General features: G+C 31.5%; 1 protein-coding gene across 2 annotated transcripts in view; it reads left to right on the top strand.

Annotated features, from left to right (window-relative positions):
• Positions 1-24852, top strand: part of LOC145662000 (uncharacterized) — a 152740-nt gene that overhangs the window by 70047 nt on the left and 57841 nt on the right. For both annotated transcript variants that reach the window (XM_081727337.1, XM_081727336.1), the window contains exons 11-17: positions 4051-4086; positions 5129-5272; positions 8609-8656; positions 10561-10650; positions 14078-14110; positions 15072-15233; positions 21953-22102. In XM_081727337.1, coding sequence (XP_081583463.1) covers positions 4051-4086; positions 5129-5272; positions 8609-8656; positions 10561-10650; positions 14078-14110; positions 15072-15233; positions 21953-22102 — 663 coding nt within the window. The remainder of the gene's footprint in view (positions 1-4050; positions 4087-5128; positions 5273-8608; positions 8657-10560; positions 10651-14077; positions 14111-15071; positions 15234-21952; positions 22103-24852) is intronic.

Genomic DNA, 24852 nt, shown 5'->3' with positions numbered 1-24852 from the left:
ATGTGACAGCACTTACGTGTAGTTTGATATCCGGGGCTCTTCAATCTGCAGAAATAAAACAAATACTGCGTAATATATATATATTTTTAAAAGTAGTCATGTAAGAGTTATTTTTTCTTTATTTTAAGAAGTAACAGATTAGTTTATACGGTCAATTCAAATAATATATGTATAAGAATAGAGGAAATATCACAAGAATCCTGGATTTAACCAAAATTTAAATAAATCAATAACGGTTTTTGTATATTTTTTCCGAAAATAAAAATTGCCATGATATTATTTTAGAATTAAAGAATTTCTGTTTTATCTAAGCTATATTTTTTGAAAAATAACTCACAAAGCATACCAATAAATTACCTTTCAGATTAAGAGTTAATAAGAAAGTCTGTATTTGACACATTTGTGGTAACAGCAAACATAAACCAATCCAAACCCAGAGGTATAGTTAAGCTTTGTAGAGGGACCAGACGAGACTTTCAACAATCATAAAAATCATAAAAAATAGATTATAAACATCTGAGAGGGATGCCTGCTTTTAAAAATAGTGCCCTGCATGAACTGGGTTATAAAGCGTACTATCAAAGCACACATTCGCGAAATTTTAATGATTTTTCTTAAATATAAAACTCTGAAAATCAACTTCAGATTTTGTTGCCATAATTTTGTATGTACATATTATAGTTTTGGAGGTAATTTTGTCCCATTTTCTAATATTATTATTTGCACTTTTGCTTTACTTAGGCTGGAAATTTCTCCGAATGAAAAGGAGAAAATCTAAACTGAGTTTCAATTTAAAGGAAAGATTATGATTTCCAAGGCAATGTAAAAAACAAATAAAACATCAAATGAAAGAATATTAAAAATAACATTTGTGCTTTTAAATTAATATGCAGTTAATAATTAATATGCAACTTGCAATGAGTTTATTGTCTTTTCTCTTCCTACGATAGTTTTTACCTATTCGCTATTTCAGTAATAAAACTGCTTCCAGGTATAGATGATAGTTGAAGCACTCAGTTCAAGAAATGAAGGCAAAAATGCTTTCACGAAGAAGAAAAATTCTGATTTAACTATAAACATAAAACCCTACCATTCATTTCAATTGAATTTTTTAAAAGAAAATTATGAGTATAATACATCCAAATATTATCTTGTATTAAGTTTTAGTGATTGAGAAGGGAATGAGAATTGTTGCTGACGTATTGGTGATAAATTTATTCCAAGGAATTGATTAGTGTTATCTTATGTTTACAGCTTAATGCAAACTTCACTCTGCTGTGTAAGCGGGCAAAGTTGGGAACTCTACATCTTTTCAGAACCATTGAAACAGTGATTTCCATATTAACAGAATAACTCCTTCAATCATCCACTCTTTCTGCCCTAATTGCCAAGAAGCAGTGCATCAATCATTTCCATGTTCTATGAGGTGGATGTAATCGTTGGTCATTCACTGCAGCCTTTGTTGTGGAGACACAATATAACTGGCTATGTTTGCGTACTATACGAACCTATCCATGGAAGTACTAATGTGCACCTTTTCCTTCCCCATATATAGCAATCATCCTAGTATTGCTGGGTTTCAAATCTTAAACATTTCGGAACTTGATTATCACTCACTGTTTCATCCCGTTGCTCATATGATTCGTCACTGATCCTGTGATGTCGTTGTTATCAGTTATATGATATAAAAATATAAACTTATTTGCCAAGTAGAAGGTTTGAACTTCGTTTGAGAATAAATTTCTTTATATATAGTGCTTAATAAAAAATGAGGGTTGAGGAAAACTTATTTATCAACCTTTGAAGAGTAAAAATTTTCACGTAAATCCCACTAGAGCTTTTCACATTACATTTGTTCTAATTATCGTATTACACTTAAAATTTAAGATATTCCTGGAGGTAATGTTATAGCAAAAATTCATATTTGATAAGAAAAATGTTTTTGTATTTATTATTACGCAACCGCGTTGGGTCAGTGATAGAGCGTTCGTCTCTGATGAATATTGTCCTTCGATCGATCTCAGCTCGAGTCAAGTGAACTTTGTAGTTGCAAATACCATCTACTTGGGTGTTCTATGTTTTCTCCCATATCTTCCCAAATTTTCCATGAGCACATTTCACATCTGGACCGTATTCTTTAGCCTAGGCAGAATAACCGTGGGAGTAACACTTTAAAGATTTCTTTTTGTTTTTATGATTATAACTACATTCTATGTGAGTTTTATTTCTGTATGTGAAATCATCTTTACAGCTACACTTTTCAACACCAACTACATTTAAGTTTCCCGTTCAAAAAAATCTTTACCTCTCATTACAGCATTGACGTAAGTTTTTTACTTTGCATTGTACTACTTAATTATTCTCAAAAGTTTGATTCGTTGATGCTAAATGCCAACTACTAATACATCCGACGAAAGAAATATTATTATGGCTAATAATATAACATAATACAAATCAAATATATCATTTGTGATTCTGGTAGATACAATACTAGAAGCGTATTAGGGTACATTATGAAAGCGTAGAATCCTTATTTAATAACACTTGGAAGTTTTGTCACGATTTCAAATTTATGTGTCCTGCTCTAATATTTAAAATGCACTATGAAACCTGTTCAGAATAACTTTACTAAAATTGTGATAAATAGAAAATGAACTTTGGTTACTTACGACCACACGAACAGAGTGTTTTAAGGATATGCGAAAGCGTGTCAATAGAGTTGATCTTATTAACGCGAGCTAACTCACATTATTCTCTTTTTGCTAATAATTTGGACAATGATCTTGTGCAAATATCGTTCATATGGCTAAAACATTTATTTATCTGACTTACAACTACTGTTTTGGATGTGATCCTTTGTTTCTTTATGCTTTTGAATTCTTGATTATAAATACTATTACAATATTTTTTGCTATTTAATATAAGAAATAGAAGTGTATGTTGGTATCTTGAACATAATGTAATATTCTGATTCTGACATCAGTAAATTTTCATATACATATTACCCTAAAATTTTGTATTGTACTTCGTTATGTCCATTACATATTGAAGTTATGTAATTTTCTTCATCATATAATTTTTTTATTAAATATAATTTTTATTGCTTAGAATTTATCTGTTTATTTACTCTAAGTACCACTTTTTATTTACGTCACGCTTTTATCAAATATATAGATAAAGTAATCCAATAACTTGATCCGAAATCATAAAATACTTATATTAATTATTTCAATTATTAGAACTAATCCTCAATTTGATTGGTATGTTTTTTCTCTAAATTGTTTTATTTCTCAGAATTGAGCCTTTACCTTCTCAGCGAAAGCACCGTAGAGTTTGCTATGATATAGAATCTCCTGAGATAATATCACATGGTAAAATCAAAACTACTTTTGAAAAACGAAAGCACTTCCTAATGTTTTTAATTTATATTAAACTTGATTTTAAGTGACAAATATAATTATACTGTCAGTATAAACATCACATCACGTGTACGTAATTATTTTAAGTTAATTCACAACTCTAGACTCCGAGATTAATACTTTTTAATTTTATTTTTACCAATTTTATTTTTAATCTTTCACTGTTGCTAGTTTGTCTTACTAACAATTACAAATATTTTACAAATAAATATTCTATTGATAATAGTTGCTGTATTTCGGATTATTAAAATTAATCGAAAATGTCAGTTGCAATTACAACAATATAAATGTATTAAAACGATTTTCTCGCAGTCTAGTTCGGAATTGCCATTAATTTAAGGTGATAATTATTAAATTACTACTTGTAAGTCTCCTTCTGTATATATTATTATGCTTGGATAAAATGTTCGTATCTGCAAATAAATCGCTTTTAATACATCTATACAACTAAGATCAACATTTGCTTAATAACATTATTAAATCAAGCAACCTTGTAATTGGATTATTGTGGCACATTTTTATACACAATCATGTTTATTGCTATAGATCTATACGAAAAATAAAGTTATTAAGGAAACGTAGCTTTCTCTTCAATAAATGTCATCATGAAATATTTTTTTCGTTTCTTTAGAAATATCAAGCACTACTGCAGAATAATTTGCTAGGGGTGAGTGATGTTTGCGTTTAATTTTCTTTTCTCATTTTAAATTCTTCAAAAATTCTCATTCAAGAGTTGGTAATTACCAAATTGTGATAGTTTAAGAGAAAACAATGGTTAGTACCATTTTCTAAGGAATTAGGAACAAAATTGTAATGTTAATGTATATAATTCATTAGTAGTTTATTTTTATATTAAAAAAGTATCGTATTCATGTCTAGAAATATTCCCAACTTAAAGAACTAGCACAATGAAATATCACATATTTATTATTTTTTGTACAGTTGAATGTTAGTTTCAAGTACTTAGCAGTAACTTTCATTTTTAAAAGTTATAAAATAATCCAGTATTTACTTTGTTTCCCATAGAGATAATCTAATTTTCTGTCTCAGAAAACTAAATCAAAATGTTTATATTACTTCGGTACTATATAACAACATATATATATATATAGCTGGAACCTATATATATATAGTCTTACTTTAGATGCAAATGTTAATTTATCACGAAGTTCAAAGTTAATGTATTTTTATAATACGATGAAGCGATGTGTTAATTTCTTTAACTCGTAATTTACGGTTGCATAAATAGATCTTGCATAAATAGAATCTATCTAGCTGGTCACCTATATTCTTGTAGGTGATATTTAACTTCAGCATAAAAATTGTGTTAAACTTCAGTATAAGAACAATGAATATTTGTCCTCCGAGATACATACTTTGTGTTACAGAATTATGTTAATATTAAATCAAATATTTTGGGGCTATTTTACACACTTTCGTACTTGTGACTAATAACTATATAATATGCGCATATGATATGGTGACATTTGCACAACTATACATCAATCTTGAACTTTAGAAAGGATAAAATTAAAATTAGTAATGTTTATTATAAAAATGGATTCATGGTTTATTCGAGTTATTTTTATACTAATAAACGTTATCTTAAAATATTTTGTAGTAATATATTAGAAATAATACATTAATAAGATACGAATAACATACATCTAGTACTCTAATGATGATATTAATACATTTTTTATCTTCAGAGAGCAAACGACACTTTGAGATTTGGCGGTTTCTTAGATGCTTTCCAAAACCCACTTGCAGGAGCTCAACAACTCCTTGGTGGAAATGATGGAAAAGGATTACTTCACGTGGGTCTACGTGCTTACCAAAACGTTCCTCCAGAAGTTAGTATAATATAATTTTAGTTTACTTTATTATACAACAAACTGCAATGAGCGCTTTATGCGAGGTAAGGATAAATTTATGGAAATATGCATAAGGTATATTTGAACCTTCTTTCTCCCTTAGAATTTGAATTTGAATCAAACTACAGCGACCAAATCTCATTTTTAATAAAAGTATTGGAAGTATTTTATTCATTTCCCAACTTCAGCTATTTAATCGATATAAAATAGGAATATAAAAAATTTATTAATTCCCTGTCTCTCAATAAATTTCCATATTAAATAACAACATATATTTCAAGTTACATCTACGTAAAGTGTGAGGCTTCCAAGTCTATTTTCTTTGTACACTTAAAATACCAATTTCGATATTGGTAAGTTCAAAGGAGCGCTTATCGCTCAAAATCAATTAATAATGGTTAAACCAGGTTGTTGTGGATTACAACATAACGATCTTGGGAATTATAGAAATTTTCCCTTTTTCCCTTGATAGGAAAATTTTCGGAGATAATCGAGAGCAGTTTTAATTACTAATAATAAGGAATATATATATATATATATATATATATATATATATATATATATATATATATATATATATATATATATACCTAAGTTCAATTACACCTCCCAAACATGATACATGTGTGAAATGTTTTCTATTTGACTTATCTCCTTAACTATGTAAACCTTAGGATGGTAATTTAATTGTTAGTGATATGGCAAAATTACCAGCCCGACAATGTTTCCTTCTGATCTCGAAACATTATTTCAAACGCATTAAACTTTTCGTCCGTTATGAGAGAGACAATATCGATATCATTCTATAACTTTAAAAAAGTAGCTGTTGCTATTGTAGTATTAGTATTTTTTAATCAAAGATCAATATTCGTGGTTTCACCTTCATCACATGAAAAACGAAATATTTGTTCTTGGCGTACATTGTAAAACCACCTTCCACTTAATTAAGCATTTCCAATGAAAGTAGTAAGACAAAAGCTCGTCTGAGGAATAATTCTACAATATGTTCAAATAATTAACTTTTAACTATTCAACGGTTTTCCATTTATGATGGGTCAGAAACTTCTTTTTTTAAGAATCTTGAGAATTTTTTTAAAAAAAACTAAAATTTCGGTAAGATGTGAAAAGTCTCCTTTTTCAGAAGCAATATGTATAATGCTATTTTCCACTCTTTGGATGATATAAGTTAAGCAATATTTGGTTTGAATTGGTAATATGTTTTCCACATTTTAAACTATTTTAATAAATCTAACATGGTAACATCATAATTCAACATATAAACTTAAGCGGGAGTTCACGTACGTCTAACAGTAGGAAATATGTAAGTGGAAAGATGTTTGTGCAATTATTGGTGAGGTCGGGATGTTCCACATTCGTTCTGTACTTTACATTATTTTTGGATGATATAGACTATATTTATCAAAACCAATAGGAAAAATGGTGATTTTTACTGCACTGCTTTCAAGATGTGTTCAATTTAGAAAAATGTTTTATCTTATCTTAATATTACCTCCTATGATCTTGGCCTGTTTTAAAACAAACATAAGTATATTTCTTAATATTTTCAAAATAATAAAAATGGCAATAGTTATGATTGATATAGTAGTAAGGCGTTAATAAAACAGTAACTATAGAGCTAAAATTCAGTGTTTTTTGTTAATTAAAATTTAGTTTTCTAAATTCATTCAATTATTAACGCTGTCTGCTTTAGTTTCAGTAACCGTATATGCAAATCTTGGCAAAATTCTCAGATTTTTTGTTATTACTTATTGAAAGTATCAGTTTAAAACTATAATCATTTCACTGGTATTTATTTCTTTAAATGAGTGCTTTTGTACATTTACATTTTTAGTAAGAATGTTTTATTTGAAAATATTATAACTTCAAATCTTGCACATGCAAATTCATAATTACGTAGCTAAAGAATGTATATAAGTTGTGGATAATCCTAAATAATCTGATAATCTGTAAACTTATCAAACAGTATATTTATCTAGGTTTAGTACCGCAGTATGTAATAGGAAAAACACTATAATTTTGATTTTTATCTATTATTATTATTTCACCGTATACATTGTCCTCAAAGTGATTAAGTCTGTTTCAATCTGAACAGTAGATCTGAGATTCAGTATCTCTGTAGTTATAATGAAATTAAATATTAGACATTGCAAATATCAATATCTATAATAGCCCCAAGTTCAAAACTTGATTTCGTATTTTTTTCGAAACATGAAATGAATATCCCTAAATCTATGAGTTGCAGCTGTTAGCTACTTCCATTGACCAGAAGTAGTTTACGATTTCTAGCTGGAAATATCCAAACCGTAATGTACTCTTAGTTGATCCCAGTATAAAATATAGTTTTAGTCACTATTAGGAAAATTATCTAAAACACACAAAAGTACTTGTGTTGTGCAAGTAGCTGGCTTTTTAATAACCTAGATTGTATGCGTGATTTTCACCGGATAATTCCTCCTTTATCGGCAAGTAGTATGCCGTAATTTGTTCTTAATTATGAACAACGAGCAACTTTCTCTGAAATTAAAAAAAAATCATATATTGTTTTAAAAATTTAATGGTGATATGTCATTATACTGCTCTCCATTAGTTCTTATTACTCCAGAGAGTACTTAAATCCCTAAACTGTTTGCAACCGTTTTGTACCAAACGGCAACATGAAGTGTCCTTCGGTAGTACATATGCATACTACACTGAAATCAGCATATATGGCTTTGTAGTTCTCAAGTATTTATAAAAGTTTTTTTGAATTTGATCCTTTGACACTTCCATGACTTCTTGCAACATACCTGTATGATTTATCAAGAATGTCATCACTTAGTTACGCTTGCAGGAAATAATATTAGCACTGTATGAATGTAACACTTGTATATCACACGACACTAATATATTTATATATTGCAATATTTGCAATTTGTTAACAAAACGAAATTTCTTGTAAGATATAATCTAGTCAAAGTGAGAAGTTGCACATAGATTGTAAGAATGGTAAAGACAAGAAATATTAAGTTTGCTATCATTACACCGTAGTGTGCTTAACCTCTAATAAGATCTAAGTTATATGTGTATCTGCATCTGCCGGTCAGAGTCTTAAACTAATAGATAATATTGAGATTCAATTTTAATAAATCCTTGTATCAATGTTCTACTAATCTTTCTGATAATGTATACATAATAGATATAACTATTAACAATTAGGTTAAAAGACCATTACGTCATTAATAATATTAATTCACACTCTTATTTTAATATATTATACTTTATTCAACTGGACTTAGCTGAACATATTTTTTCTAGGAGCATGCTGCCTACAAACCAGTTAATTTAGTTGGTGAATTATACGATGTAAGTATAGAATTAATTGCTGTTGGAGCAATGCCTTATACTTAACTAATGACTTAATTTTAACTTCCTTTAAGTAAAATATATTGCTTTAAGATACAAACATTATGATTCTCTTTTACGAAAATGTAATGATGAACACAACCAAAAGCTAATGTTTTTTCTTTTTACGTTGAATGTACCATAAACTACATTTAATATAAGTTAGTGTGTAACCATAAGGTATTTTCTTGGATGTAACTATTGTAAAGTTGCTTCAAGTAAGAGTTTAAGGGAGATCATTTAGATCATTGACCTGCCAGACGATGGTCGGAACGAGTTTCGTGAAATGATAGATACTTCAATGATTGATTTTAGAGTCATCGTTTTTTTTGGAACTTCTGAAAAGTGTGCATAATGCTTCAAACTGCATGTATAATTTTTTGATGAAAAATTCTTCTTTTCCTTTGTGCATACATTCTTCCGTATGAGTAAGTGGGTAACGATCATAAAATTACAAATATAATGAAACTGATAGTTAGGTTTACCGAATAAAATGAAACACGTGCTCTTACTACTATTAAACTACTGATTTTTTTCTTTCGTATCATGCAAGGGATTTCTACAATGTGCAGATGCAATATCTCACGAACAATTGTTCCATAATTTATTGAAAGTCTAGTATCTATCATCTTGAATATTTTCATCAGCAATGATACCTAGCTTTATTTCCTTTTACGCCTTCGTCCCTGGTACGATTTTGTCCCTGTTGTTCTCTAAGTGGACCTAAGTTCTTCAGAAATTAAGAAATAAGCTCAAGTTCGTTTTACAACCCAGTAAATACATTTTACAATATGATTTTCACAGTTTTGACATACCGGTTAAATTTGATACCTATATCAAGTAGTTAACAATGTAGGTACTTAAATTACAACCATGTGTGTAGCATCATATCATTGATGGTAATTCTGCATGTACAATCTTTCAAGAACTCCGGAGTCATCAATAAATCCCATGATTAATTTTGCCAATTTAAAAGTCAATATTTATGATAGATATTTGAAAGAAAGAACACCTCTATTCAGCGCTTCAGAAAATTGCTTCAACAAATGTGGCATAATACGTAGAGAAGATTACAGAGTGTTTGGAACTTGCCTCAATTTTTAACTACATCAAATTTAGAAACACCATCATAAACAATAAGTAGATGAGGAAATGATCGAGAAACTGTTAACTAACAAACCTTATCAAAATACTATCAATGGCTACGTTTTTCTTTTTGTTCTTATAGACAAGAGGCATCCCTCTTCCTTCTATGTGACCACTACATGTTTGACAATTGAATTATTTTAGAACTCACCTCTTACATTTATAATATATGTCTCTAAGTGCACATTTATGGCAGTTTTACTGCTATCCGAGGATAAATGGTGTGACAAACGCCTATCTTCTTGAAATAATTTAATGATACCATGTTTCAGTGTTTTAGGTATGACAATAATCAATCCTTGGTTCTTACCGTCTTTGGTTGTTATAGGGCGAATTATTCCATAATTTTCAGGAAGTTTGGCAGCCTTACTTCGTCATAAAATTCAACTTACTATTGATATTGTCTTTGATGAAATAAAAATCTAGTACAAAATTCTGGGTGTATCAGAAATGTTCATCCTTAAACCGAAAACATGATATATTTTCGAATAAGGTCTCATGTTTCACATTATTTTGTACTTATGCAGTAATTAAGTTCAAAACGACTTATCACAAAATATTGTGTAAAGTTTAATTGGAAACGTTTTGACATTTAGAAGCGAGATATAAGTGGATTTAGTTCGAGGTCAAATATATTATTCGACCGATAAACTTTATTGGTATCGATTTATTTCGTTATACTTGTTCCTAACTAAAATTGTGTTATTACAATGTTTCAGTTTCCATCTGCTGATGGTCTTTTACTACCAGAATATGCGAAAGATCTTATTCCTGATCTTAGTGGGATTCTTGATCATATCCTAGTTACGGTAAGTTTCAATTTACAGTTTTGAAATTAAGTAGTTTTATTTTTAATTCAAATTTCTTTTTGTTGCTAATAAAGTGCATGTCTTTACAACATCAGTGTAATTTTACTCTAATACATAATACTGCACTATACAATATATTCAGACACGTAGGAAGTGACTAGGATGAGGTATTTTCAGTGCTCCACCAAATTATTTAATTAACTGTGGGCTACTAAAACCATTTGTCAATGTAGAAAATGACTTTCGGATTTCTAACCTTGAAATATATGTTCATAAATTTTAAGCATACAGAAACTTTAGCAAATAAGCACCAAACGTTTGGTTTCTATTCGTTATCGTTATGCATTGTACTGATATACTTCTCAATTATTTCTCGTGCCTCATTAATTTTAATACTCGTTCTCCACCAGTATTAAAGTTGATTTAGTAAGCCATTCTATTATCAGAGCAAATAATGTATTTTCTGTAATATTTGTCACAACACCGTAGAAAATATATCAAAATCTAACCTTGGGGAAGACGTAAGGTGCAGCAACGTAAAAGGTCGTCGTTCTTTTTTATGATTGTGGAGAGTGTAAATAGTAATTTGTGAAAATAAGAAATTGTTTACACATTCAATACCTTAACCTAAAGTTAGTAAAAATCCTTCTTAATAAATGTAACAATGGGGAGCAGAGAACTCTAGAACTAAGAAAAACTGGAGCATACTATTAGTTTATTTCTTCCCTATTTGTGAGTTATCCACAAATTCATATTTTAATGTCCCTCCAGACTCCCGTTATAGTTTACAAATCTCGTATAATAAAAAATACCTCTAAGAAACATCACAAACATTTCAAGAGAGCACTGATGTACAGGAATTAAAAATATATGTGTGCACATAAATCAGCAAGTTTGAGTTAGTTTAAAATACTATAAAATTGATGAGTATTGACATTAAATTGACAAACGTTTAGAGCAGTAGTTTGAAATGGTTTGGAATCAGGCATGTTTTACTTGTTTAGAATTGTAGGGATTTTGATAGGGAATACCTGAAAAGTCAGAAAAGAAATTTTGATATAGGTGTAATGATATTATCTGTGTCAGAAAGTCTCAGGTTTTAAGCTGGAATATTTATCTCGAAAAAATAAGATAGAAGCGTACCAAATAAAACTTGAGTCGTCGTATGTAAACGATAAAAATGTTTGAGACTGTCATCTTTTATTTCCGTAAAAATTTAACTTTTTCACTTTCCCAATCATTGTACCAATTTTTACTTGAAACCTCATCGTATTATCACACTCACCAACACAGTTTTATCAAAGGAATGAAATCTTCGTACAGTGTACTTATAGTGTTGATTATATGCTAAACTTTGCAACTTGTTTCCCCGAAGTAAAGAAGTGATATAAAAATTGCCGTCGCACCGACAAAATAAAATTAATCAATTTTATTCTACGTGGAGGAATAATATTTTAAAATATTATGTCATATCTACATTACGATAAATAGATAGCTATTAAAGATATCGCTAACATCTGACGCAAAGGTAATTTACCTTGTTATTACTTAACACGAGTACTGTTGCCTTCGCAATACCTCTAATCTAAAGTGGCATGTAGGTATATAAATCATTAATAATAAGAATTTTCATGCCGATGGTAAACAGTATTTTGTATGTCTGAGACATTACCATTTGCTCATTTGTATACCTTAAATATAGTGGAACAACAATCAGAACTACATCTACAGCAGTTAAATATATATGGTACTGGTATAAGTATTAAATAAGTTACTTTCAATCTGATTGCACGTGATCAAGAAAAATGCATATGAAATTTTGTGATTATGGGTACATAAAAACATAAGACAATCGATTGCTGTGATACTTTATGTTTAGGAATTTTCGATTGTTACATTTATTCGTAAAATCCACTATGTATGATTAATGAGGATAATAATGTTCACAATTGTAAACATATTCATAGTTTAGATTTCTGTCTGGAAAACAGGAACCGCTAAATTCGCCGAAAATGCACAGGTCTCAGAAAATACACACAAACAGAAAACGGAGAAGAATGAAAGGCTTGACGTTAATTATAAGGAACTTTTATGTTCGTACATATCAAATTTTAAAGAGGCAACTCAACAGTAATCATACAGTGATCAGTTATCATTATAACATTCGTTGTTACAGAGACCATAATGTAAACAATGTGTAAATGTAACAGTGTATAATCTCCCTTTATCAGTTCCTTTCACACTGAAATAAGTGAAACATTAGTGATTTGTCACCAGATTTCATAAATATGTAATACAGGACTGTTGGAAGATATTACTCTTTATCAGATCTATTCGTTTTGTTTTCAACATTTTAAAATTATTGTAAAATTATTGCAATACCTGATTATAAATTTCAAAATTGGATATTTTCCGAAGATACATCTGTTCTATGCTGCAGTTCAATTGAAGTGGCCAAACAAACACCAGTGTACTACATGAGCTCGTAAAAATTGGGTCCACTACAGTGAACACTGTTTATGGTAATAAAGTGTAATATTACTAAAGAAAGAAATACACACTAGAGAGGGTGTATGGTAACAAGCAGCTAGAGGAGGAAGTAAGAATACTCTGAAAGCTAGTAAACAGCACGTAGTAATGTTACCGAATAGAAAGAATAAGTAGAAATATTAAACTTATTTTGTTCTGTAATGATTAAGAGGATATATTTTAAAGGAAATTGGTTATATGATATCCCTAATATCGTTTTGTTTTCCGCTTACCGTTAATTTTTTTGATACTTGTGAAAGAAAACAAGGTTAGTGAAAACTAGTCAATTATTGAGTTCTAGGATTAGTAGATGTACTAGGTCGTCATGATTTGCAATATCGTTTAGTAAGATAAGTCATCAAGTCTTTAGAGACTTGGTAAGATTTGAAATGAATACTATAAAAGAAAAATTTTAAAAAACTTGAAGAACATGTTCTTCATATCTGGAAGGTGGGCGTGACTACAAACCGATATTTTTATAGGCATTAAGTGTTGTATAAAGCTCATTCGTTTAAAGCTTTTGAAAACTTTGAACTTCTATTGCAGACCTATTTTGTAGTATATTTCTACCTATGTACTCCGTTTGCCATTTGCTCATGGTGTACTCGAAAGTGCTGAATATAAGTGGTTTCACCTAGAGATAATGAAGTTAGCGATTATTAAGTCCATTTTTAAATCCTAATAATTGTCTTATGTTTAGAACACGCAATATAATTCTCGCCAAAAATTATGTCTACATCCGTTTTAATGTACTTTTCGTGGAGTTGGATATAGCAATGTAAACTTAAATATATAATTATATCTTTTAAGAATATATTTTTCTTTATGTATTCATTTTTGTGTACGTAGGTATAATTGTAGTTTTGAGTCTTTGATATACGTAATCATTTTTTTTTAGGGTGCACCTTTGGTTGATTCAGGACCACAGTTGGTATGAGTTCTAAATGTTTTATTTTCATCAGAAATAATTCTATATTCACTGTTAAAATATAATAAGCTTTTAAACAAACAATAAGAACTTTTGTTTATGATTGAACGCACCATTGTTATTTTTCTTTGAGAATAATGTTAATTGCATATGTTAAACGTTTGAAAACTTGCCAGAGTGTGTGATTTGAGTGTACGACTGACCATTCTGTTTACTATTTTTATACACTTGAGTAAATAAAGTTCTAACAGTATAAATAATCAATATTGTTCTAAGAGGTGTAGTATATTATACTGTCTAAACACGCTTTTTTAAAATAATAATTCTTCTAAAATAATGGTACTATTTGATTTTATAATTAATAATTCAGGGAATTTACAGTGTAATTTGGCTGAAGGTTCTGGCTGAAGGTCAAGTAGTGATAACAGCACTACTTAATTTTAATTGAATCTATAGAAGGTAGTAAACATCAGTAATTAATTATTAGATTGAAATATGAAGAATATTATATCCGTATATATAAACCAATAAAGCACATACTACAAACATCGAAGTTTATATTGTAGAATTACCTGAAAAATTGTACCGTGTACGACAAAAATGAGACTATAAAGGCACAATGTTCAATCTTTTAACTGTCTTTGTCCAAATGTATTGTCGTTGTTCCAAAATTTATAAACATCGGATACTAAAAAGAAATAACTGATATATAACGTGACGATGAAAATACCCACAACATTTTCATTGTGAGATTGTTTAATAAAATTAATCGTTATCTCTTTCAAATACATAATATACGTTGGAGAAAAGGTTCGTACCATACTGGCTCTGTTGGATTTGAACATAAAGACAGTACGGGAATGTAAGAGAAACACTAAGTTAACAAGCTAAGTATTATTAATTTTACGTAAGAAACTGGAAATGAAAATATAAACACTAATTTGAATAATGATATTTGTGTTAGGCTGGCAATCCTGGTTTGCGACTTGGACTAAGTGGAGTTGATGCGCTTCAGAATCCCTTGGGTTCCCTTGGAACGTTTGTACAAAATCCTCTTCAGAGTGGTTTCGACCTACTTCAAAATGGATTTCTGACCGGAAGTAACTTATTCAGTGGTCGTCGAGCGGTACGTAAATATTCTGCTATTACTGATTCAATAAACTGATTAGAATTTAACCCTTTCACTGTGGAAGGCGACGGAAAAAAAACTAACCTGCGAATGTCGATTATAGTCGACGTGTTAAAATTTGTCTGTATCTTGGGTTTGTCGATTGTAGTCGCCAAAGGTTTTCTGTGTGATTTCTATTGTTTATCGAAAACAATAAAACACAAACAAAAATGAACGGTACAACTTTGGCGACTACTCTCGACAAAGCCAAGATACAGACAAATTTTAACACGTCGACTATAATCGACATTCGCAGGTTAAGGAAATTTGGTTCTGTCGACAAAAGTCGACTTCCTCTGTGAAAGGGTTAAACAAATTATATGGTAACAAAAAGGAATTTTTAATAACAACTTCTATTTGTGTTTACCTGTTTGTTTCAATACAAGCATATATTAAATAGGGTATCAAGAATATTCAAGTCTTCTCTCGTTTCTTTTTAAATCAAAAACAATTTCGTTTTTAATTTTAATTTACTAAATAAAATATTTATGATAACCATGCTGTCTCCGTTTTCAATCATCTTTGAGTTGTATAATTCATAAACACAGATGTCACAAACATTCCACCTCCAAACAAAGCTATAGAGAACTTTTTGTTAATGTCAATTTACATAGTAAGTTACATTGTAATATAACACGATTAATTTAAACAGTACTACCTTAATAAAATTCTAATACATAAATTGTTATGAAATAGAGTGAAATTGGTTTTCAACTAAACAATTTGTTTATTCTTATACACTTCGTAATAATAGATATATTACGCTATTGCTAAAACTTTTGTGCCGCTTACAAAGCTCTTCGTTTCTTAATAGTGAGCGGTTTGGAGGGAACTTGAACTGAAATATTTTTATTTAACTTTTATGTTAAATATGATGAGTAGACAAATTCTCAATTTATTTTCTTCCATTCACGTTCCAATTGTGGATAGAGTTCAAAAGTAATGACCGTGACAAGTGATGATGTTTGTGTGAGTCCTGCTGTGTTTAAACAGTAATAAAATATTTAGAGTAATGAAACGATTTCAGCTATTGTATTAGAGTGTGCTCATAAACATGATACTGTAAATACATGGTGACGCAGAAGTCTCACACCACGCTTTTGTTATTGAAACGCCTTGAGGAGAGGCGACGAAACTTTGGCAGTGTTTAATTGGGGTTGGGGTGCAATAGATGGTACCATCTTTCGTCATGATGGCCATCTTCAAATCTTCCAATTAGAAAGCAGGTTCAAGATTTTAAAAGTAAACTGACATGTGACACAAGATTTTAGGCTAGAATTTCATTAGAATTACGAATCTGAAGTTATTTTTCATCTTACTTCAACTAGTAATGAAATTTTGTGAAGTAACCATTATATGCGGGATTCTGATCAATATTTTTTCCATTGTGTGCTACATAATGCAAGACTTTTTTCAGCTCTGAAGGACACACAATAACACTTCGGGCTCACAAAGTGACAAGAGTGCCTTATTTGTTGTTCCAAGTGATTTTTCCCTTGATAATAAAGTATTTTGATACGGGTTCACTGACAAAAGTGTAAAAGTATGTCTTTTTGAGCGAACAGGGTGGCCATTCAATTGGCCCCAGAAAACCTATGCAGTGGACTGAAAACTGTGAATCCTACCACTCTCTGACACAGTAAGGAATTTTTCCGTCTTGTTTGAAAACTTCAGGAAAGTCACCTTTTGGTTTCAGCAGTGATGAGAACAATAATTCCTGCACGATGTCAAGATATATGTCCCAACTTGGGTTCTAATCGATGGAGATCCACCAGATGACATAAGTGTTCAGATCCCACGCAAATTCAATACCTCTTGTCGCACACCAACAGTCACATGGAACAGAGCTCATCACTAAACAAGAAACAAAGAGACATAGGATATTCATTAAACTTCGTACGTGCCCATTCTGCAAATTGAATTCTCCCATTTGTGTCATCCTCCGTTAGCTATTGCTGCAATTAGAGTTTTTATGAATGTCACTTGTTTGTGTGTGACACATGTAGTAATGATTTCTGACTTACACCTGAAACCATAACTAAACATATGATACTGCATTTCGAACTTTTCACCAAGAATGCTACAATTGCCGTTGCTGTTGCTTCATACGTTGCAGCTCTCGAGAATTGACTGCGTTCTTTGGCGTGTTCAGATAGAGAAACTGTAAGTTTCTGCAAAATACGTGGTACTGTGGTATGCGCAACATTCCCAAAATAATATTACTGATCACATTTAATTAAAAAATAAATGAGGTTTCCATTTGTGGTGAAATTGTAGCATAAAATTATGTGTGACATGCCCCTTCCCATTTAAAATATTCAAATTGAATAGAAAATGGTGGATTTCAAGAGGACCACCATGATGCCGAATGGTACTATCTGGTGCTACCCCACTCCAATTACAAACAATCAACGTTTTTTAAAGCCGTTTCCAAATTACAAAGATGGCGAGGAACTTTTGCTACAACCTGTATAGTTTAGTAGTTTAGACCTCTATAGTTCAAGATTCAGAAATGTGGAGTTTAATTTCACTAATATTACAAAACCCTGAATAAAGAATTCAACTAAGCCCTCCATACGGCATCAGGATCGAAGGTATACATTGATGGCTGAAAGTATTAGATCTCACGTTCGTAATACTTTTGAGTTTAAGCATAATAATACAAATATAGAATATATGTATTCTAAAATAAGACTTCAAAACATACATGTATCTGTTCATTATAAGTATAGTGCAGAATGGTAAGTGAAATATTGTGTTCTATCTTAAATTGGCTTATATAGCTCCATACGGAACTTACGCAATCCTTTCGTATTTAAATTTTAAAACCAAACATTAGAACACGGAAATATGTAAAACATAGACCTCCAATCATTTGCTTTTAGTTGCAATTATTCATTTAGTTAAAGTAACCTAATGGATTAGTACTATTTAAGAACAGAAACTTCTAAGAGCACATTCTGCAGCAGTTCAGAAACTACAAAACGGAGAAAACTTTACTTCAAGGGATCCTTAGGGTAAAGTACTTCATATTTCACAGCGTTGAAATTAGAATTTCTAATACATGAAAAAAAACACAAGTAACAAAATGTTAAAAGGATCAACAATAAAATTTTCTTACAATCAGACATCTCTTAAATTTCCTGAAGCACGCTTCCATACGCTAGTGAAAAATAGGAAATACGTGTTGGAAGCATATCACGTACTCTTAGAAAATATTTTTAAATAACGCTTTCTACTTATATGTCCCACAGTTTCGCTTTCGAAGCTAAGAGCAAAGAATCATATTTGAAGAAACGTTATTGCAATTAAAGTATGTGAGAAAACAATAGATCTTCACCAAAACTCCAGTCTCAACGTTGTTCACCTCAAACTCTTTTAACTGGGAAAAAAAGCAGAAGCTAATTGTACCAGGAATGAGCTCCACACGGTAGATACATCCAGTCGCTCAAGATCCTGTGAAAGTAATGTGTCATGAAAATCGGTGGAAATAATGTTGATTTCTTTAAAAAGAAAACATTGTTCTTAATAAAGACGTGTTTAAGTGAAACAAATAGCGAGACATTAATAAAAATAAATGAGCTTTATTTTCTCTTAGCTGTGCGTATTTTTAACACTTTTAGGACTTTTGATATATTTTTTCATCATGGAGTAGTATCATCTTTGATCGTTTATTTAGTCTCTAAACGGTATTTAAACCAGTTTTTTATTGGTCAAGTCAAGGATGGACCAAAGGACGCCCTGCATGCATTCAACCGAACTCAACGTGGCGGCGCCAAGTGGGGGCGGAGTGGCATGAATTTTTTTTTGCCTTTTGCAGATTTCAAAAATGTCTCAAGCCTTCCGTTTTCAAGATATCAGATTGAAAGTTGGCGCACAGATTGTGCATGTAGCTGGCTACTTTTTGAAAGTTTTTCAGATGCGTTCGTGAAACCGGGGCAGGGACCGAGGGAAAAACTGCTCCAAGGGGGTGATTTTTGAGAAGAAAATTCGGTTTTTCCTGCCTTTTTCCGGTTCAAATGGATGATACGGATATGCAATTACTACCATTGGAAAGAGCTTTACGTTTTGAAGTGTTTATATATATATATATATATATATATATATATATATATATATATATATATAGTAAGATGTCGAAGATCCGAACTAATTTGGACCACAGGTAGTTCGGATTTTCAAATTGATCGGATTTTCGAAAATGACCAAGAAAATGCTATTTAGACTTAAGTATACTTACGATATGCTCTTTTATCGATACAGTAGTTATACAGTACATATAGTAATTACAATACCGTAAGTAAGGCTACTTATATTTAATGTTTCTGACGAACCGGCTCGTACACTAAATTACACTGCTTCTGTAATTCACACTTAAAACTTAACTTGTATAGGCCTAATAGAAAATTAAAAAAATATATATAACAAACAATTACGTACATATGAAAAAGCTTTTGTAAAAACACCGACGGACAAACCAATCGTTAGTTTATCGCTAACGATAAGACAAAATGTAAAAGGTTTTCCCGAACTGCGTTCGGATTTTTGACTTTCGTATTATCGAAGTCGTACTGTATATATATATTTATAAATGAAAGAATGGGTCACCTTCAGACTTTCAAAAATTCCTCCCGACCTTAGTTTTCAAGATGCAAGATTGAAATATTTTACATCATTTTGTATGAAACACTGTATTTAAGAAAAACATATACCTACGTGAATCCAGGCCCAGGCCGAGAAAAAGTTTGATTTTTTCTAAAAATCTTACGGTTTTCCCAATTTTCTCGTTTCTGGTGTATAGTATAGACAAGCAGGTGGTACTGTTGGAAAGTGTGTTCTATCGTTAAAGAAATCAGGCATGAACTGTGATCTAACAACAAATAGTAAGAAAGTAGTAGCTCTTTGAGTGAAAGTCTAAAATTTGGCTGTGAGGGTTATGACCGTTTCTGTATTTGGGAGAATTGTCCATTTGTATGGGGGTTATGATCGTTTGTATGGGCGTTTTGACATTTCTTGAGTGTGGGGGTGTTGGCAGTAAGAGTTTTCACCTGTACCCTCAAAGTGGATATTTTAAAGGGTTAAACAGGAAAACTAGGTACCTTATTACTTAATTTGCACTTCGGATATTATGACACTATGGCCTTGTGTCCATCTTGAATAAAGAAAAACACAGCTTTCTTAGAAGCCTGGCTAGAATATTTATTATAAAAAAATAACCTAAAATATAAAAATTAAATATTGTCCTCCACAGATTTTCTATAATGTCCGGGAAAACTTAGTTACTACTTATAAGAAAGTAAACACACAACGAGTTAGTTTTATGATCATTGTATTTTCAATAAACGATTTTGATGTTAGAGTGTACTTTGTGGTGTAAAGGATGAACAAACGTTACCAGATCACAACCTATGGAGTCTGACTATTTTCTCTATTTGATGACTTAAAACGAATAGCAAACACATACCTTCAGTTGATGTTGTTTCTGGATGCTAAGGTGCAGCAGAGGTAACTCCAACCACTGGTGATTGTAACGCTATTAAAATGTTCAAAAGTAAACTGGTTGTAGAACTTATATCGCAGACTAATTCACCATAGTTCGTAAATATTCTTAAAGTAAATCACGTTGAATTGTCAAACTTATAAAAGACTGGACTGAGAGACTCTTCTCCGTCGAATGATCAACGAATGATCGTCTAAGACATATCTCCGTCGAATGAACGTTTGAGACCACTCTCCGTCGAATGATCCCCATCTCCTCTTCGTAGAGTATTTATTTTCGACCTATCAGCTTCCCAATCTGCCACCTTGCTTTGCGTCGCTTCACGTGTTTGCTATCTCATTGCCGAAATTCACATTTCTGCAATGATCATCAAATAGACAAAATCTCCAGACGTCTATCTCCGTAATCTGACAATTTTGTCACATCCTAAAATTTGTGTCGATTTTAACAATTGACAAGTAACAACATATACATTACAACTTACTCTCACAACATTACTGACACAGCATTTCATCTTTGTTATTCTTTGTAATCAAAACATTGCACATTCAAACGACTGTCTTTACAATTGACACAACCAAAACAAAACTTGGATATCATAATTATGAAATCTATTTTCTTAACCTAATTCTGCGTTGTTGTAATTTCTTGACTTTTAATTTTATTTTTTAATTTTCTCACTTTTATTTATCTTTAGTTAATCTAATTATTAAAAATCGAGAAATAAAATCCAATTAACTTCATCTCCTCAACAATATGCATTCTAAAAATTTACTGGGTCATTAGTCTTTGGCCTAGCGTCATGGCTCAAACGCAACTTTCTTCAGAATTACATGTCCTTTGTAACGGTACCACTTACATGTCCTAACATACGCCTGAACCGGAAAAATCGGATTATAGAAATTTCAATATTATTAGAAATAGCCAACTTTTGCACAATCGGTAGGCAAAATTTCAATCTGATATCTTGAAAGCTAAGGGTGGAAAAAGATGGAAATTAACCTTAACGAAGAAAAAATTTACACTACTCCGCCTCCACCTAATTCCCTAAAAAATATGGTATGTTTCTTGGTCCATGCCTGACTTCACTATTAAATAAAACTCCTAGGTTAAATACGTGGTGTTATAACAAGTTGAAAGAAATCATGAAGTTTATCAAACTGTCCTTTTTCATTAGGCTGGTCTCAGGGGATTAAGTATTGTTGATTTCCTTGACAATCCGGGTGCAGCAATTGGTTCTTGGTTTGGTAACCCTGTTCAAGGTACATTCGATATAATTGGAAATGCTGCTCAAGATATTTCCAACATATTTAGTGGCCGCCGAACGGTAAGTAGTTATCTTTGTATTTGTAGTTTCTTAATTCACCATTAGTGAAATTATATATTATTTGAAAGTATATATCCTTTACCTTAGGATATCAACTGGTGTCCTTCTAGACTAAAGTTTGAACTTATTATATATATTATATTGTAATTATATTATAACATATTAAAATTATGGAGGTAGCGAAAATTTTCTGCCACTTTTGTAGAGGTTTGTGTTCAATTGGCTATCACACCGTGAGTTGAAAGTGAATAAAGATAAAACGAAGGTCAGTTTTGGTGTCGACATATCCAACATATTACCTAGTTGTGGCAGTTTAATGAACTTGCGAAAGGACAGTGAACATGGGACCTCCACGGAGGATCATAAGTACGTGTGTCCTGTCCGAATTCAAACTGGGGTCAAACGTCGCTACAACGGGGCGAAGAAATGCCAGGCCTTTTGTTAGATTGTCGTGACTACCCGGACACTGCAGCTGTAGTTCAACAAGTTTAAGGACGTTGACGAAGCACTGGAGGACGCATCATGTGCAGGAAGACCAATGCATGTAAAAAATTAAGATTTTCAGTCGGTAATTGAGTCTTGCATTGGCCGCACATGTGAGGATCTGGGACTACAAATTAGTGTGAGTGGAGAAACGATTCGGCAGCACCTTCATCAACTTGGGAAGCGCTACAAGTTGGTTCGATGTGTCCCACATGAATTGACTCCGGTCCAGAAGGCCACACAAGTAGACGCCTGTGTTTCTTTGCTGTTTCGTCTGAGAAAGGAGCCATTTCTGGACAGAGTTTCCACATGTGATGAGAAGTGTGTCCTCTACGAAGCTACATGGCACCGTCATTATTGATTAACATCCGATGAACCGGTTCCAAAAGAACCGAAACCAGCACGGCACCAGAAGAAGGTCGTCTTTTGTGTTTTGTGCACTGTTCGCGGCAGTGCTACTAGCTGTTCATCGGGAACTGCTACTAGCTGGTCAGAGCATCAATACACCTGTGTACTCTCAGCAGTTGAGCTGTGTTGAAAAGAAACTCAAAACTCTGGACCCAGAATTGCTGAATCACAAAGGGGTCCTCGTGATACTGAATACCGCTAAGTCCAAAGTGCGCTAAATGACCCAAGACACATTTCCACGCCTTTAATGAAAAATAGTATTGCATCCGCCATACTCCGTAGACATTATGCCATTCGATTATCACCTGTTTCATTCCTTGGATAATCACCTTAGAGGACGGTAGTTCAAATCCATAGTAGAGGTGCATAATGAATTTGATACATTCTTTGCTTCACGGCTCACGAATTTCTCCGCGATGGAATCCATGGCCTTCCAGAACGATTGTAGAAGGTGGTCGATGTTGATGGGGACTATTTTTCATTTTCCATGTACGTCTAAAGTGAGATATCGATTTTCGAAGTTTATGGATGTAAAAGTGACAGGACTTTCTTGGTTACCTTTATATATTACAATATAATTATATTTGTACTATATTTTTTATTATTATTATTATTATTTATCACATAACGGTTTGTGGTTTTCACTCATAATTAATAGCTACTTGAACCACATACTTATGATGCTGATACTTCATTTGTAAATGGGTTATAGTACTTCATTTTTACTTCGATGCGTGTTTCCTTTCAAAACTACTTTCCTGCCGTTGGAAACCTTCTACTAAATAACAGTAACGTATTCTTTAATGTAAATAATCTTAAACGTTGGTTTAGCGATAAAGGGTTCTCCATGAGTTCTCAGCGCAAAAATGCCAGTGTGGACACTTCTACCGGTAATGAATCATCCTCGTTGAACTGATCTTGGTAGTTAATCTCTTGATTATTGATATATTCTTTTTTCCGTTAACTTTCGAACACAAATGCATGTTTGCATCGTGGTATTCTGAAGCATCACTATCTCAGAGCTCGGAAAGCGCTTCATGTTCTTTCTAATCGGAATGGAAATGGAGATCCTAATACTAGAGTATACAGCTGTCCCCATAATCTGTCCACATTTCACTTGCTGCTCGCTACACCTTGGTGAATAAAATAGGCATTGCAAGTTAAGAACCAATAATATCCGTATCCCTTTCCCAACAAACTGAATCTGTCACAATTAGAATCTACTTCCGTTATCTAAGTTATATAAAAATGGAAACTAATCAATTTTATGAAAGCTTAAAAATAGAGTTGCAAATTTAATTTCTTTTGTTTTACCACGTGAATCAATCATTTTTGTGATAATTTATTTTGATGTATACAGCAACATTTCGCATGTTATATCCTAGGATGTAGTCTAATTATCTCAGTGCCAGCTGTTTCTAGAACTGTCAATGTAGTTAGTTTCCTATGTGAGAAAAGTAATATAGTATATATAATTTCATCAATATGTAGTAAAATTATATTTATAATTAGTAGCAACTCTTGTAATTATAATCAGTAATAAATGTTATTATTAATTAAAATTATAAAGGTATAGTTTACTCTGTAATCTTATCATAATCTAATTATAAGTATATATTTTAATTCTAATAACTTCACATTACATTATAATATATATTATAAAGCTCATTCAATTAAGGAATTCGTTGTAACTACATAAAATCATTTTCCCGTTATTTCTCCAAGACATGCTTCATATTATTTCAACCGTAACTACAGTCAGTTACGCTCTTACTTTGTACTCATTACAGATGATTAACATTATTGTGGATCAAATATAAATAAGAGTATATTTAATATTGGTTATATAAAATATCAAA

This window comes from Thermobia domestica, chromosome 10, assembly GCF_964235325.1.
Source record: "Thermobia domestica chromosome 10, izTheDome1.hap1.1, whole genome shotgun sequence".
NCBI lineage: Eukaryota > Metazoa > Arthropoda > Insecta > Zygentoma > Lepismatidae > Thermobia > Thermobia domestica.
This window is presented reverse-complemented; position numbering and strand designations above follow the sequence as displayed.